Source organism: Mirounga leonina, unplaced genomic scaffold, assembly GCF_011800145.1.
Source record: "Mirounga leonina isolate KUSES-001 unplaced genomic scaffold, KU_Mleo_1.0 Mir_114, whole genome shotgun sequence".
Taxonomy (NCBI): Eukaryota; Metazoa; Chordata; class Mammalia; order Carnivora; family Phocidae; genus Mirounga; species Mirounga leonina.
Window position 1 is genome coordinate 53,761,555 of NW_023270265.1, and position 16,803 is coordinate 53,778,357.

General features: G+C 58.0%; 1 protein-coding gene across 1 annotated transcript in view; it reads left to right on the top strand.

Moving 5' to 3' along the window:
* KNDC1 (kinase non-catalytic C-lobe domain containing 1) overlaps positions 1 to 11,536 on the top strand; it is a 62,344-nt gene extending 50,808 nt beyond the window's left edge. The window contains 10 exon segments of the mRNA XM_034986516.1: positions 965 to 1,078; positions 1,977 to 2,124; positions 2,237 to 2,416; positions 2,994 to 3,197; positions 3,627 to 3,709; positions 3,978 to 4,128; positions 8,422 to 8,544; positions 8,628 to 8,687; positions 9,465 to 9,622; positions 11,194 to 11,536. Of these exon segments, the coding sequence (XP_034842407.1) occupies positions 965 to 1,078; positions 1,977 to 2,124; positions 2,237 to 2,416; positions 2,994 to 3,197; positions 3,627 to 3,709; positions 3,978 to 4,128; positions 8,422 to 8,544; positions 8,628 to 8,687; positions 9,465 to 9,622; positions 11,194 to 11,425 (1,453 nt within the window). The 3' untranslated portion in view covers positions 11,426 to 11,536.
* Positions 11,537 to 16,803: the final 5,267 nt, after the last annotated feature.

Sequence of the window (16,803 nt, forward strand, 5' to 3'; positions counted from 1 at the left end):
TGTGGGGTGTGAGTGGGGTGTGCATGTGTGCATGGGTGTGTGTGTGTGTTGAGGGCTCTTGCATTGTGCGCTGTGTGTTTGTGCACAGCACCTCCAACAAGGGGAGAGCCTTCACTCACGTGGTTTATCTTCACAGGCTGGGCCTGACCCCGGCCACAGCGTCCCCAGCCTACAGAAGCCCCAGGGTGACTGGGTGGCTGGCCACCCTCATTCTTCAGACATCATGTCTCCACTCTGAAGCACCTCCCAGTGGCTGGGGAGGCAGCCTTGCCAGGACCCACGCAGCTTTCTTGTTTCCGGGACTCAATCACTGACCTGCATGGTGTCGCCTGACCTGGGGCTCCCTGGGGCATCCCTGAGGGTGGGGGACGCTCGGTGAAGCAGAAGGACCCTCGTTCCCTCAACTACCTGGTTTTGCCGTGAAGAAACTGAGAACTTTGGGGCACAAATTGCCACGCTCATTTCTAATGCAGTGAGTTCCAGTTTGGGGCTGGAGTCGCTGCCTGCGCATAGGCGTTTTCTGAGTAGGTTCTAGAAGCAGATAGTGAGGGGACCTTAAACATCAGTGGCAAAGAAGATCCTCCCACTGGATACGGTTGGGAGTCCCTGATGTTACCAACCCTCCACATGCACCTTTTACTTCTCCAAGTGGTTCTCTTGTCCGCCATTCTCCTGCAAGGGCATGCGTGTACACGCTCACACACACAGAACTCACACGCCTTCACACTCATGCACATTCACACGCTCTCTCTTTCACACATTTACCCCAGAACTGCTAAGGAGGGCTGCGGGGAGCCGGGCCTCCCCCACTTACCTGCAGCACAGGTAAGGTCTGGTGGGAGGAGAGGCCTGCCAGGGCCCCCAGGACTGGCTGCTCGGGCGTGGGGGCCTGGCTCCAGGCCAGCAGGGCTGGAGGACGCGTGGCAGCCATCCCTGTGCTCTGACTGCCTCCTCTCGGCCCCAGTGACGCCTTCCTGGAGGGGTACGTACAGCAATTCCTCTACACCTTCCGGTACTTCTGCACACCCCAGGACTTCCTGCACTTCCTCCTGGACCGCATCAACAGCACCCTGTCCAGGTGCGGCCACGGGCCCAGCACCCCACAAGGGGTGACCCAGCCACAGGGTGGACCCCATGGCACCTCGTTAGTGACTATGAAGGGCGAGGGGGTCCCTGGTGACCCTGACAAGGATGAGGGCAGAGCCTGGTGGGAGAAGGAAGAACAAGGACTGGGGACATGGGGCCCCAGAGAAGGGAGCCAGCTGTGCCTGGGGGGGAGAGCGGCCAGAGAGAGGCCACTGATGCTGATGGGGGTGGTGGGGATGGGGGAATGGGAGGGTGGGGGGAGGGGCGGGTAGGAAGACAGGTGAGTGCCAAGAGGAGGGCAGTCGGGGGGGGGGGGGGGGACAAGGGTCCTGCCAGCCCTCAGCCTTCCTCTGCAACACATGGGCAGCCAAGGGCTGGGGTCAGTGGAGAAGCTAGATGGACTTGCTCTGGCCTGTTCTCTGAGCTGGCCTGGCATCACGGCCAGACTCCCGGTGCACTCCCTCCCCGGGGGCAGGAACTCACAGGAGAGACCTCCATCTGTGGAGCCAGGCTCCCACCCCACCTCCTATGGAGCACCTGCACACCGCCTCCCAGACCCCCCGCGTCCCGGGCCCTGGCTGCAGGGGGTGACAGGTGCTCTGGGACCGGGCGCCGGGCAAGAGTGGAGGAGAGGCAGCAGGCTCCTGTCCCGGTCACTGAGCCCGGGGCCCTCCTGGGCAGCTACTGGCTGTCTCTCCCGTCCCCTGAGACAGGAGGGTAGGGCTGAAATAGCCCTCGAAGACAGAGCCACGCTCAGACCCCACTGACGCCCCCTTGCTTGGCGGGGTGCCCACAGGCAGCCGTCTGCCCCAGTGCGGCGTTGGGCAGCAGGGCTCGCAGGGCCAGCAGGGGACCCTGCATGGCTTAGATCTCCTCCCCTCTGCCTGCAGGGCCCACCAGGACCCCACCTCGACCTTCACCAAGATCTACAAGCGAAGCTTCTGCCTGCTGCAGGCCTGGCTGGAAGACTGCTATGCTGTGGACTTCACTCAGAACACCGGGCTCCTGGGCAGGCTTGAGGACTTCATCTCTTCCAAGGTGACCACAGGCAGAGCACCTGAGCAGCCCCTGCCCCTCCGCGGGCAGCACTCAGGGTGAGAGCCACCACCCTCGTCTGGGTGGCAAGTGACTGCCTTGTGCTTCTGCCCAGATCCTGCCACTGGACGGCTCAGCGGAGCACCTGCTGGGCCTCCTGGAGGTGGGCGCTGACCGGCGGGCCAAGGGGACCTCACGTGGCACAGACCTGGAGGACCCCAAGGAAGCCGAGGAGGACACCAGACCTCTCAATGCCCTCTGTAAGAGGTTCTCAGAAGATGGCATCTCCCGGAAGGTGGGGGCCTTTCCCAGGGGAGGGCCTCCTGGGGCGGGCAGCGCGGCTCCCTGAGCCCAGCCCAGAGAACACAGTGCATGCACACACGTGAACACACGTGCCGCACACACACCTGCACATACACACATGCTCCCCACGTTGCCAGTCCTAGGCACCAACCCTGTGAGGCTGGCACCTCCTGCCCCTCACCCTGCTCGAGGACAGGACAGCCGGGGAGCCCAGGCCAGCTCCTCAGACGACCTAACGTTCCTGACCCTCCGCCAGAGGTCTGGGTGGGAGACGCCATCGCCAGGAAATGGCCTGGGATGGGGGCCGGGTCTGAAGGAACCTGTCCGTAGTATATGGGGACGGCCCCAAACTTCAGTGGCTGTGTCCGTGGGGGACCTGCTGAGACGAGCGGGGCAGCGTCCTTGAGCCGACACGGCCACGGGCAGGAGGGCTTTGTTCCGTGGCTCTAGCTGAGCCAGGCCGAAGGGCCCCGGCCCCCCCCCCCCCCCCCCCCCCCCCCGCCAGGCTGCCCACCTGAAGGGCCAGCTGGGCTGACGGCCCCTTAGCACAGCCTGGCCTTGCCCCACAGAGCTTCCCCTGGAGGCTGTCCCGGGGCAACGGGCTGGCCCTGCCACACAAGGAGCGCCAGTACAGCATCGCGTCGGCCCTGCCCAAGCCCTGCTTCTTCGAGGACTTCGCCGGCCCCTCTGCCAAGGCCAACGAGAAGGGCCCGCACTTCCTGACCGAGTACAGCGCCCACCAGCTCTTCAGCCAGCTAACGCTTCTGCAACAGGTGACGGGCCTGCAGGGGCGTCACGGGGAGGGACACGGCGAGGGCCGTGAAAGGGGCCACATGCACAGGCGGGGGCGGGTGGGGACCGCGTGGGGAAAGGCTCTTCCCCGGCGGCACAGCGACCCCTCCGTCCCGGACACTCCCCCCCGCAAGCGCTAGAGGGCGCCCTCCCGGCCGCCGCCCTCCTGGCGCCTCCGCTCCCGCCCTGAGCCCCGCCCCAGGTGTCCCTTCCCCAGGCATCCCACCCTGCGACCCTCCCCCCCACCACCCCGGGTCCTGTGTCACTTGGCAGGCGACAGCAGTGATGGTGACTCCAGTCATCCTACCTGCGTCATCACGGCTGGGCAGGTAGAGGATCCCCCAGAGATGCTGCCTTGTCCTCACGGCCCCTGGGAAAGCACTGAACATCTGTGTCCTTGTCTCTGACAGGAATTATTTCAAAAGTGCCATCCCGTCCACTTCTTAAACTCACGGGCCCTGGGCGTCATGGACAAAAGTGTGGCCATCCCCAAGTGAGTGTTCACCTGTGGGGTGTCACCCCAGAGTCCTGGGACAGATGGCTGGTGGCAGGGGCTTGGGGGCTTCACCTGAGTGCCTCGTGGACACTAGTGGCCGAAGGGACATGCTGGTGTCATGAGTGGCCTCGGAGCCAGGCCCTCCCCTCTCCGCAGAGCCCATCCTGCCGGCCCCACGTGGATCTGGAGAGCCCCCTGCACCCCAGGGCTGGGCAGGGCCACCTCCACACGTCCTCGCTGTGATGTGCACCTGTGTCTCTTCCAGAGCCAGCTCCTCCGAGTCTCTGTCAGCCAAAACCTGCAGCTTGTTTCTGCCCAATTACGTGCAGGACAAGTACCTATTACAGCTTTTGAGAAGTGCAGATGACGTCAGCACCTGGGTGGCAGCTGAAATTGTGACCAGCCACACCTCCAAGGTTGGTGCCTCGGCAGCTTCCAGCTCAGAGAAGGGTTTGGGGTAGAGCTGCATGGACACGTGGTGCCTCCTGTGGAACCCCAGTCGAATGTTCTCCCAAGTGCAGGGAATCCATAGACTCAACCCTAGGCAGAGCGTAAAAGTAGTGGCACAGCTTTTGTTGGTGGTGACGTCAGACACCATCCAGCTCTCCAGTGTGCGCCGCCTGTCACACCCCCAGCCTGACATGGCTCTTCGCTCTGCTGCAAATGCACACTGGCTCCGATCGGCACGACAAGCCTCTCCTCCGTGGAACTTGCACATCTACGTGTGTGCACACACAGGGTCTCACACATGTGCATACACTCTGATACATGCACAGTCTTACACAAACACACCCCTTCACACACATACCCCCTCACACTCACACACACACTCCCTCTCACACATACCTCCTCACACTCACACACTTCCTCACATTCCCTCACACACATACCCCCTCACATTCACACACACACTCCCTCTCACACATACCTCCTCACACTCACACGCTTCCTCACACTCCCTCACACCCATACCATCCTCACACTCGCACACACCCTCTCACACATATACCCCCTCACATTCACACACGTGCTCCCTCTTACACTGACACACTCCCTCTCACTCACACACACTATTGCTTTTACATACATGATCTCTCTGACACAGAAACCCTCCTAAATAGTCCCTGTTACCCACATAGATCTTCTCACAGATTCCCTGACACACACTCCCTGTCACACACACGCCCTCTCTCTCCCACACTCACACCATCCTGCTCACACACAGCCCCTCATACACTCTCACGCTCACACTCAGGGTTCAGAGTGCACCCCTAGGGGGCTCCCTCCGCACTCCTGCCTGAGCCAGGCCCGGGGCTGGGAATTGTGACTCGGAAGGGTCCCACTAACCTGAACGCTCCGAGAGTGGGAACCAACTTAGGCACATTCCCCATCACTGTCACATCCCCTGCAGGCGGTACAGTGTGTGTTGTCAGCCAGTCTGTGGAAGAAATGAACACAGGTCAGAGGAGCAGTCAAGGTCAAGCTCTTGCTGTTCTCGGGCCTCTCTTGGCCTGGACTGTGGGTATCTCAGCCTGAACTCACTCACCTGCTTCAGGCAGGTGCTGGGCAGGCCAAGGACAGTCACCTGGCTCAAAGCCAGCACCTCCCTCCAGGTTCCCACCCACTCAGGAGGGTTGAGGGAGGACAGAGCGCCCCAGTCCCTAGTGCATCTGCACCTCCACCCGGTCAACACCCTATTGCCAAGGCCTCCAGTTTCTTGCCGCCTGAGGCCAGCAGTGGGAGGGAGCGTCACTGGAGTCCTGCGCACGTGAAGTGGCCACACTGGCATGCAGAGGAATGACAGTCGGGACCACGAGGGCTCCTCCTGTGTAACACAGTCCCTTCCCATGGGGAGACACCCACCACTCCCTTAAAGCAAACTCTGGCCCAAACAACAGGTCTCCTCAAGCATGATCCCCTCTACTGCTGCCCCTGGGCAGAGCCTCACAGGGGGCGCTCAGGGGTGGGAGGCACCATTGTTCCGCCCCAGCTGCCCCAGAGCCCGCAGAGGCCACCACCTCCTCATCAGACAGCAAAGTGAAGATAAGTCTATTCCTGCATTAACAGCCTCTGCAATTTGTCTTTCTAAGGTTCCCCCGTGTTTGCGCTCACCCCAAACCCACAGGGCAACCCAAGGCCCATTAACACATGCAGAGTTTTCTACTTTTTCCCCCTTGGGGGAGAATTTTCAAGTTTTAGGGATTTGTTAGCCAACAGACTGACCCATCATTTCTGCCAGGATGTGGGAACAGGGAGCCTGGGCTTTACCCATTTTGTTCTAATCCACAACATTACAGATATCATGAGTGACATCAAGATGTGGCTTCCCTAAATCAGGGTCTTCAAACGGGCTTGTGTGGTTGGGCTTCACAAGGACTTCCAAGGAGAACCGACCAAGGACAGTCAATAGTCACTTCACGGACCTCAGCTTCCCAGGAGAATACCTACATCTGAGCCTCCAAAAAGAGGGAGGACAGGCCCCCACCCAGCCCAAGAGAGAAGATGGGCTCTGTGTCCTGAGTCTGCAGGTTCCCTGCCCAGCGGGTCAACACAGAGAGGCATGACACATTTACAGGCCTGCGTGGTCAGCACAATGGAACAGATCAAGAGATGCTCACCCAGTTGTTGGCACCCAGCTTGGAAGGGCTCATGATGTCACCGGGGCAGAACTCCTTCCATTGTCGTGAAAGGGCTCCCACATCCCTGTAAGCAAAAGACAGAATTATTCAAATGAGCAATACACCCACATGCAGGAACCAACAGGAGAAAGAGTGGGAGCCGTGTTTCTAATGAAACTGCACGTGGACCTTGGACAAAGGTGTTTGTCACATTCTGATGATATATTGTTTCACACATTGTGTGTTACTTACTGTAACATCAGAACAATCCAGAAGACTTTTATATTTGTAAACTGTGGTCAAGAAAAGGGCTAAAATTCGATTTTGAGCCAGAGAATACAATGGGCAGTCATTAACTGTCCTTGGTGGTAACCGTGCAGTCATGCAGATGACCCTTGGGGGCACAGAATGGAAAGACAGGTGAAGAAGAAAAAGAAACGGTGTGAAGCTTGCCACCTTAAAGAAAAGCTTGCTGACTTTTTTTTTTAGATGAATTATGGTGGATTTGAAGGCAAAACTGGATTTCAGTTTAATCAGATAGTCTTTCAAGTGATAGGACACAGCAGCGAAAAGAAAGAAGCACCCAAATGTCCATCCACAGATAAATGGATAAACAGGATGTGGTCTGTTGTACTCTGGAATATCATTCAGCCTTAAAAAGGAATGAAATCCTGATACAGGCTACAACGTGGATGAACCCAAAGGACGTTACGCTCAGGGAAACAAGCCAGTCACACAAAGACAAACACTGCGTGATTCCACTCTAGGAGGCCCCTGGAGTGGTTGAAATCACACAGCCAGAAATTAGGAGGCTGGGCGCCAGGGGCTGGGGGCGGGGGGTGGGGAGCAGGGGTTTGATGCAGTTTCAGTTTCACAAAACAGAGTTCTAAGCTGTGACACAAGCAGGGGATTGTAGTTAACACTACTGAGTGTTAAAAACGGCTCAAGAGTAGATTTTATATTACGCGTTTTTTACCACAAACATTTTTTAAAAAAAACAAAAATGTGATGGAACAGTTTTATCTGAAAGTGCTGGAAAGTACATATTTTGAATCTGTTTAAATATACGAAGAAAAAATTGGGACGTCAACTTGAAAAGTATAAGCGAGTAGGGCTCCTGGGTGGCTCATTCGTTAAGCGCTGCCTCCGGCTCAGGTCATGATCCTGGGGTCCTGGGATCGAGTCCCAAATCGGGCTCCCTGCTCTGCGGGAGCCCTGCTTCTCCCTCTCCCACTCCCCCTGCTTGTGTTCCTGCTCTCGCTGTCTCTCTCTCTGTCAAATAAATAAATCTTTAAAAAAAAAAAAAAAGTATAAGCGAGTAAATGTTTTTCGAGCTCTTTTAAGAGGCACGCAGCTGGACAATGGGAGGCGACCAGGGTGAATGAGCTTCCATCTGTGTGACCCTCGAGAGCATCGGAATCTATGCAGACGAGGTCAAGCCCAGTGCAGAGGCACGTGGTGGGGACCCACAGGCACTGTCCCCACCTGAAGGGTGGCCCCGGCCCGGGTGACAGTTCCTAGGGTGAGGCAGCTCTGAAAGGGTGGGCCCCGTTAGGAATGAGAACCCCGTGGGGTGTTGCTGTCGAGTCTGCTGACCCGTGGAACCAAAGCCAGCCCACCCCCACCCGTCAGGCTCTGAAACTGGGGGAGCAGTACACTCCGCCCTGCAGAAAATGAGAAGCTGCCCGTTTGTTTCGCGACGGCCGGGAGAGGTATGGGCTCCCTCCTCCCAGCCGGGCGCCCTTCGGTCCTGAAGCTGTGCCCCCTCCCCCATTTGTCCTGCGCCTAGAGCAGAGGTTTGTCTTGGGAGTGACTTGGCTTTTGAGGAGCGAGGTTGACTTCTTCTCACATCTTTATGCTTATGGGGCACTTGCCTTTCTGTTTTGTGTTTTCAAGTCACGCCTGTCCTCCTGCCCCGTCATGGCCACTGCCCCCCGGACCGGAGCCCACTCACCACCTGCTCCCCACACAGGTGGAGGGGCCCTCGCTGCCCCGATGCCTGGCGCTGGGTTACTCTGACGGGTCCCCAGAGGCCCTCTACCGGCTTGTCTTAAATCAGAGGACCCTGAGCATGTCCTTCTCTGGTTTCAGCTGCAGGTGAATTTGCTGTCCAAATTTTTGCTGATTGCAAAATCTTGCTACGAGCAGAGGAACTTCGCGACAGCCATGCAGATTCTGGGAGGCCTGGAGCACCTGGCCGTGAGGCAGTCCCCTGTGAGTGACCCTGGAGAGCCACTGGTCACGGGTGGCATGTGGGCACCACAGCCACAGGGGGCTCACCTGTGCTTCTATTTCAGGCCTGGAGAATTTTACCCGCGAAGATAGCGGAGGTCATGGAAGAGCTGAAGGCCGTCGAGGTACTGGTGCTGTGCATGAGCTTCCGGAAGCATGTCCCCCTGGGGCGTCCCCTGCAGACATGCTCTGCACCTCTCTGGGGGGCTCACCAGGCAGAGCCTGCGTCGCGGCCCCCAGACCACACAGCCACCCACACCCCCACCCAGAGCTGCCCAGTCTTGCCCATCGCCCCACAGGGCACAGACTGCAGGCCATGCACCCGGTACAGATGCCCAGAGGACCAAGCTGAGCTTAGTGACCCACTGGCCTCCTTGCAGCCTCCTGAGGTCATAGATGAGGAAACACTGGAAGGCTGGGCATCTCCCTGGAGGAGGTCCTGGGAGCAGACTGCCGCCAAGGCCCCACAGCTCCTGCCCCAGACAGCTCTCTGTGGGGCGGGAGGGCTGGCGTGTGTCCTCAGTCGACACCAGAAACAGGTCCCTGAAGCCGGGCAGCCTGGGTCTTGGCCTCCTTGGGGCAGCTGGGCCACCCGGCTATTTTGTGGAGCCCAGAGAGTCAGTCAGGAAACAAGTTTGCCATTTCTGGTGGCAGGAAGTGTGTAGCTTTCCGGTGGGTGTGTCCGCGTTCCCTTGGCGCCTGCAGGCTTCAGACATCCAGACTTTCGGCCCCGATCCAGTCATCTGAGGCACAGTGAGGATCGGAAGTAAATCAGTGCTGTGTAGCCCCCTTGCTGGGGGGCAGGGGCGGGTACTAGCACCAGCCCAGACTGGCTGAGCTGAGTGCCCTGGACTGACCTCTCATCCGTCTCCCCCTCCCCACACCCCTGGCTGGGCCCCCAGGTCTTCCTGAAGAGCGACAGCCTGTGTCTGATGGAAGGACGGCGCTTCCGGGCCCAGCCCACGCTGCCCTCAGCCCGCCTCCTGGCCATGCACATCCAGCAGCTGGAGACAGGGGGCTTCACCATGACCAATGGGGCCCACAGGTGGAGCAAGCTCAGGTGAGGGGCTATGCTCCCAACGACCCCATGGGCCCCTCACCCTAGCGCTGTCTGCACAGCACCCGTGGCCAGTCCTCAGCCTGCTCCGGTGGTGCCACGGTTCCCCTGCCCAGCACCCCTGGGGGCCCAGCACCCCTGGGGGCCCAGCACCCCTGAGAGGTGCAGACTGGGGGCTGCTTGTGAAAACCACCTTGGTGACCCCAGACAAAGAGGGCCACACTCCTCTCTGCCTCGGAAGCCACAAGCTGCCTCCACCCCTCCTCCCCTGGGGGCGCCAGGCCTCATCGGAGATGCCCCCCCATATGTCACAGGCCTGGGCCAGCCCTTCTCCAGAGGCCTGCACCCCCATAGCCTTGGACCCACCTGTTCTCCTTCCCCCCTCTGCATCACCCACATGTGCAGACGGGTGAGGCTGGTCAGGCCACAGTCCAGCTGCACACCCCTTAGGGTCAAGGGCAGATCTCAGCAGGCACAGCCCAGGGGACCTGCAGCCCAGTGGTTCCAACCTCCTTCCTGTCACCAACTTAAAAAGTTACTTAAGAGGCATCGCAGTGCACACTGGTCTGTGTCAGCAAAATGGAAACTAACAATTAAGAGGGAAGGCCACGGTCCCGAAGGAGCGTGGGCGGAGGCCTGATGATGACTCTTCTTCACTCTGTTTTAGGTCTGGATGTATATACATGTTTGTCTTTATTTATTTGAGGAAGAGAGATGGGCGGCGGGGGGGCGGGGTGCAGAGGGAGAGAGAGAATCCCAAGCAGGCTCCACGCCCAGCACAGAGCCCCCACGTGGGGCTCGATCTCAGGAGATCATGACCTGAGCCCAAATCAAGAGTCGGACGTATAACCGACTGAGCCACCGGGGCGCCCCGCATGCTTGTCTTTTAATGACCAAAGTGCCATCCTTCATTCTGGAGGTGCTGTCTCTTTATCCACAATCAGGATGAGAATGTCTATGAAGTCCATGGCCTCCCCCAGGCAGAATTACTGACTTCTGCTTCGTGGTCCCCGTTTTCTTGGATGACACCTGGGGTGTGTGGTCACAGTTAACTTCCCGCTCTCCAGGGAATGAGTCCCGGTGCACAGCGTTGGCCAATGCCAGGGTGTAAATACTTTTGTGATGGTGGCTCTTGAGCCGTGATCATGATGTCCCTGAACACAGAGCTGAGGAGAAACATGTGCCCAGTGACCCCTGAGTACACCCTTAAGTGACCCTGCATCTGTCTATCTCCTCTACCTCCTCTGTGGGCGCTCGGGCTGACACTGGGGTGTATTCATGTCGGAACCCTTAGCACCAACCAGGCCCAGCACAGATTTTCAGCACATGTTTATGGACTGAAGAGTGGCTGGATAGACCGACGGACAGAGGCATGAGCAGAGGGATGGATGGGAGTGCGGGTGGGCAGACAGGCCTGAGTACTGAAATGAGGTTGGGCCTTGTGAATAAATACAGAAAACTCACCCCAGAGTTTGTACCGGGAGAGGTTTGGGTTACACACTTCCCGGGATGCGCTGGGAATTCACAAGCGCAGGCTCATGCAGACTAACAGTTCACGTCTCCCCCATTCACAGAAACATAGCCAAGGTGGTGAGCCAGGTGCGTGCATTCCAGGAGAACCCCTACATGTTCGCGCCCGACCCCAAGCTGCAGTCCTACCTCAAGCAAAGAATTGCACGCTTCAGCGGGGCCGACATTTCCATTTTAGCGGCAGACAACAGGGCCTCCTTCCACCAGACCACCAGCGAAAAGCACTCCCGGAAGATCCAGGACAAGTTACGGAGAATGAAGGCCACGTTTCAGTAATGGGGACGGCGGGTGTGGTGGGGATTCCAAAGCAAGGACAGACCTGGGTACAAAGGAGGCACCGCTTGCTGTCCCAGGCCCAGAAGGTCCCAGCAACGCGCACCTGCTGCTGTAGACTAGGGAGCCCAAGAGCACGGCGCGGGACCCGGGGCTCAGCCTGGGCGGCGGGGTACATGCCCGGGGGGCACCGGGAAGGGAAGGCTCCAGGGCCTGGCTAAGCCGGAGAGGACAGGCTCCAGTGGAGGTCGGGGTGTTTCTGCTAGTGTAAAACTATATTTAAAAATTAAAACAGAAATAGAATAAGTAAACTCCCCAGGAGCCACATACCCATTTATACTTCTTAGAGATAAACCGCTCTCCCCCAGGTCCCCAGGGATCCCGCCCCCAAAAAACCCACACCCACCCACCCTGACTCAGAGCAGTGTTTTCATGAGTCTGGCTTACGTCTGCCCAGCAACCAAGGACCAAAATGACCTCTGACCCCTATGCCAACCACAGGTTCCAGGGGTTTCCAAAACCTTCCACTGGGGCCCTGAGGCTTCCCAGTGGCCCAAGCCCCAACCTGGGTCCACACTCCCATGCCCAGACCTCCCTTCTTCCACTCAGACCCCCCCCAAACCTCCCCCCACACTCCTCAGGCCTTTCCTCACACCCCAGACTTTCCCTCCACACTCCCCACCTCCCCGGACCCCTCCTTCCAGACTCCCCTCTAGGGGCCCAGCTCAGCTCACCCCCATTCCAGCCCATGTGGGGGTGCCCGAGTTTTGCAGCCCTTGCCCCAGCAGGCCTGATGGGGTCTGTCCCGGCCCAGCCTCCTTCTGCTGGTGAGCACCTCACAGCTCCACGCTGCAGCCCCCAGTGCCCATGGTCCCGCGTGCCCTCCGCCGTTGCCAACCCCCACCACTTAGAACAGCTCCCAGTGAGGCCTGCAAGGCTCTGCTTCCCGGCAAAGCACACAGGTCACAAACAGCAGCTCCAGAGCAGACTCAAGGCCTCGGGGCCCCGAGAGCATCCCCCAGTCCCACCTGGTGGCCTGGGGCCCGCGCCCCTCTGCCTCAGAAGCCATGCATGCGCTGTGCATACCTATGCCCCGGCCCCCGCCGCTTTCCTTCACTAGTGCTTTGTCCGAGCCGTGGAGGAGATGACGTGTGCTGCCTGGATGGTGCCAAGCGCTTCCCCGGGGCTCTGTGTCCAAACAGCCGGTGTTGGGCGTTTGCTCAGCAGGTGGAAGACGCCCCCAGCCAGATGCACTGGGACCAGGAAGGTGTGGTCGCACCCCTCACGACAGGGAGCTCAGACCCCTGGCACCATCCTGGGCACCAACGTTCTCACGTTGCAAATTGCTGGGAGACCGGAGGTGGTTCTCTTGTTTCAGAATCAGTGATTCTTTAGAACAACCAGCTAGTGGTATTTCTGGGAAAACTGTCACTTGTGATAAAATGCTGAGTCTGTAATGTCGAGAAGGTTTCCCACATAAACTCATCCAAGACACTAGAACAGAAGAGGGACTCAGTGCTTCCCGCCATGCAGATGCGGGGGCTGGCTTTTGTATGAGGATTATGTTCTACTAAACACCTGCAGTCTCCGATTTTGAGTTTAACAAAGGTAGCGTCACAGAGCCTGAAACGGAGTTAGCATCTGGCACAAACGCACATTCCAGCCATAACGATTTGTTCACGGGAAAGTGACCGGGCTTTCAGCTTAAGCACGACTGTCGGCATGTCGCTCGAATGTCACCGGCACAGATTTCTAAATAAAATCATTTCTACCACGACGGCTTCCATAGGCCTTATTTTGTTTGTCTCCAAAGTGACACTTGCTTTGGGGGTCAGGGTGGGCTCCCTCGTGGCCAGAGACAGCTGCAGGGGTGCTCCTGAGGGCACGAGGGGACAAGAAGTCCTAGCCACAGCCGTGTCCTTGGGCGGCACGGACAAGGGCCAGATCTGCCGATTCGCTTAATTCAGGGCCCACCAGAACCGAACCCCAGAACCCCCGGGCCTGGGAGCAAGCAGACTCCTTCTACTGCTGCAGGAAACGTTTACCTGCAAACCACCCCAAACTGCTGAGCCGCCAAGGCCCCACCGCAGCACGGCCCCAAAGCTACTCTGCCACGGGCTCTGCCCAGCCTCAGCCAGGTCCCACGTGGCAGGCCCCACACCACAGCAGGCCACCAACCTCCCCCAGAGACTCAGGGCCGGACAGCTAGCCCCTCCTTCCCCAGGGCAAGGCAGGGGTGTGCCTTGAGGCTGCTACTGCGAAGGGTCCTGACAGAAGAGCTTAGGATTGGTGGGCACTGCAAAAGGAGAGGTGGAAGGCCAGGGGTTCAAATAACTTGGGGACATAAATGGTTGATGTTTTCTGTGGCAGAATCATCTGGGAACATCCCTGTAATGAATGATGAAGCCCTCTGCGTGGCAGGAGAGCCCCAGAAGAGGAAAGTCACTGGACAGTAGCAGCCACCGTTAGGTGGTTCTGGTGTCCCCGTTGTGGGGGGGTGGGTGATTCCCGTCCTCACCCACCTTAAAATCACTAAACCCTGCTGTCTCTTCCTTCTGAGAAAGGCCGTAAGACCAGGGTCTCCCTCCACTTCACTGGTCTAATCAAATCAATGGGTTTTTCTTTAGGTGAATTGACAGCCCCTTAGGCCCCACAACGAGCCCTGCTTCCCAGGTTCCCCACCCACCCACCCTGTGCAGTCCCTTCCTGCGCCAGATGGAGGCTGGCTCAGTGTACTGAGGCTCTGGGGGAAGCCCTCACTATGTGCGATGTTTGACCATCCCCAAGAGCACCATGCTGGCGCAAGCCCAAGGTAGCGCTAGTGGGCTGAATAGAGATGGAGAGAGAGATGTCTGGCCAGCCAGCCCACGAGCCGCCTTCTGGAGAAGGCCTGCAGAGCCCCGGGCAGTCAGGCCCTGGCCTGGGAAGTGGTGCCCAGTCAGGAGGGAGCGCCCATCAGCCCACCTGCATCCTGGTGCCAGGTCCGACCACAGAATCAGCAGCATAACCAAACAGCATCAGCCCTGGCCACTGCTCAGAGTGCTGGGCTATGCTGTGCTGAACAACTCACTGATCCGTTCGTTGCGTGCTGTGGGGGGGGATGCGCTCCCTGCTCTGAGAAGGGCTTCCGGCCTGTGAAAGGGGACCCCGTCAGCTGGCCCCCGACCACGATGGCTCTTCAGACAGGGGCAGTTTGGGGTCGCTTCCTATGGCCACTATTACTATTTGAAGCCTGCTCTACATGTGGGGGGGGGGTCTCGGGGGCACGCTGCGGGAGGGGCTGCCCTGTCTCTTCACCCACCTCCCACCCCTTTAGGGGGCTGACCTACGTCACCATGGGAAACAGTGGTTTGAAGGGAAAGGGCGAGGCCCAAGACCACATAAGGACTGCCCTCCAGTCAGGGGACAGACTTCTCACCAGAGTCCAGATGAGCAATCCTAAAGCTACTTTCCTTACACACGAGGGCTCATCAATAAGTACATCGTAGATAAGGTTGCTGGCCTCCTGCCGTCAGAGAATGAAGCTGCAGAAAAGTTGGTGGGGAGGCTAGGTGTGTGTGGACATGTGGGTCGGTACACACATGCACTTCCTAGCACACCCTCCACAGGGCCGCACGGGGCTTAGCTCTCGTTGGACCATCTCTGCGGGCGGCCCTGGGCACTGCAGGGGGGGCTCCCGGCACCTCTGGTCTCTACCCCCCGATGCCAGCAGCACCCCCAAGTTGTGACAACCAATGTCTCCAGACATCACCCAATGTACCCTGGGGGGCAAACTATTCCCCTGAGAACCAGTGGCCTGGAAACAGTGACACCCCAGTAGCATCAGGCACACCCCGTATCCAGGTCTTGGGTTGCAGATACCATTCTCCAAAAAAAAGGAACCAGAGATTTTTGGAGAAATGGCAGAAGGGTTGATTCTCTAGTGGAGAAAGTACAAAGCAGAAGTATCTGGTAGCATCACAAAGCAAAGACCTGCGGTGGCCGGGGGGGGGCGGGGGGGAATGTCAAAAGGACACAGGACAAGAGGGAAAGGGGAGAAGAGCTGTGGCGATCTGAGCCCCTAAACACGACAGCGTGGGACTGCACCCTGGGAATAGAACACCCACGAGTCCACTGAACAGGAAGAATTACAGGAGAATCCCAAACAACACATGTAGGTGCCCCCCCGAGGTGTGAGGTGCACCCAGTGACTGGCCCCGGCTGCAGGGCAGGGAGGGGAAGTGGAGAGATGGCGGGCACTGCTTGAACTCCTAGATCTTCTTCCCAAAAACCCATAACCAGGCTAATCATGAGAAGGCACCTGACAAACCCAAATAGAGGGACACCCACAAAACACCCAACAGTCTCCTCAAAGTGTCCAGAACAAGAGTGAGAAACTGCCAGGGTCCAGAGGGGACAAAGGAGGCAGGACGACCAAACGCAGAGCAGTATCCTGGACCGGGTCCCAGGGCAGAAAAGACACATCCGTGTGAAGGCTGGGGAAACCTGGAAAAACCCTATTACGCTCTGTGGCTCAGCCAGTGGTGTCGTGCCAACGGGAATTTCTCAGCTTTGACAAAGGTGCCATGGTCCCATGAGACGCTCACCTGAAGGGACGCACGGGGACACCAGCACCTTCTCTGCCACCTGGCTGTAAATCGAAAATTGTCCCAAACTAAGAAGTTGTAAAAACTACTAGACCTAGTATACAGAAATACAATTGATTTTTATTTATTCCTGTATTCAGTGACCTCGCTAAATTTATTTATTAATTCTAATGTGCTTGCAGCCTCTTTTGTATTTCCCAATCATATCACCTGCAAATAATGATGCTTTTACTTCTTCCTTTCCCATCTTTATAAACCTTCCTCCTTTTTCTTGTCTTATTGCTCTGGCTAGACTTCTAGAATAACGTTCGATAGAATCAGTGATGCTGGGCACCACCCTAATTCCTAATCGCCGGGGGTAATGCTCAATATTCTATTAGTCATGAGGTAAGCTGTAGGTACTCCTTATCAGAATAAAGCAGTGTCTTCTGTGAAGTGTGTGTGTGAATTATGACACTAATTCTGAATACCGGCCATAACTCAGCACGTCCTACCGTCAGCGGGCTGCACGCAGCGGCGACCACACCTCCTGCGCACGCACCAGCACCACCGCGGGCGGGGCCCGCACACCACCGCCTCTGCGAACCACAGGCCAGGAAGCACCTAAGGCAAAAGGGAGGGGCGCGGGGGGCCCCTCCTGGAGCTGGAATGTTCCATGGCTTGGTCTGCGCGGCGGTGAAAGGGCACGGCACATGCGTAAAAACGAATCACCCTTGCGCGCCTGAGGCAAGCTGCCGGATCCGTTTGCACCTCAGTGCAAAGACTTAAAAAGTACAACACTCTCGTTCAGCGGGT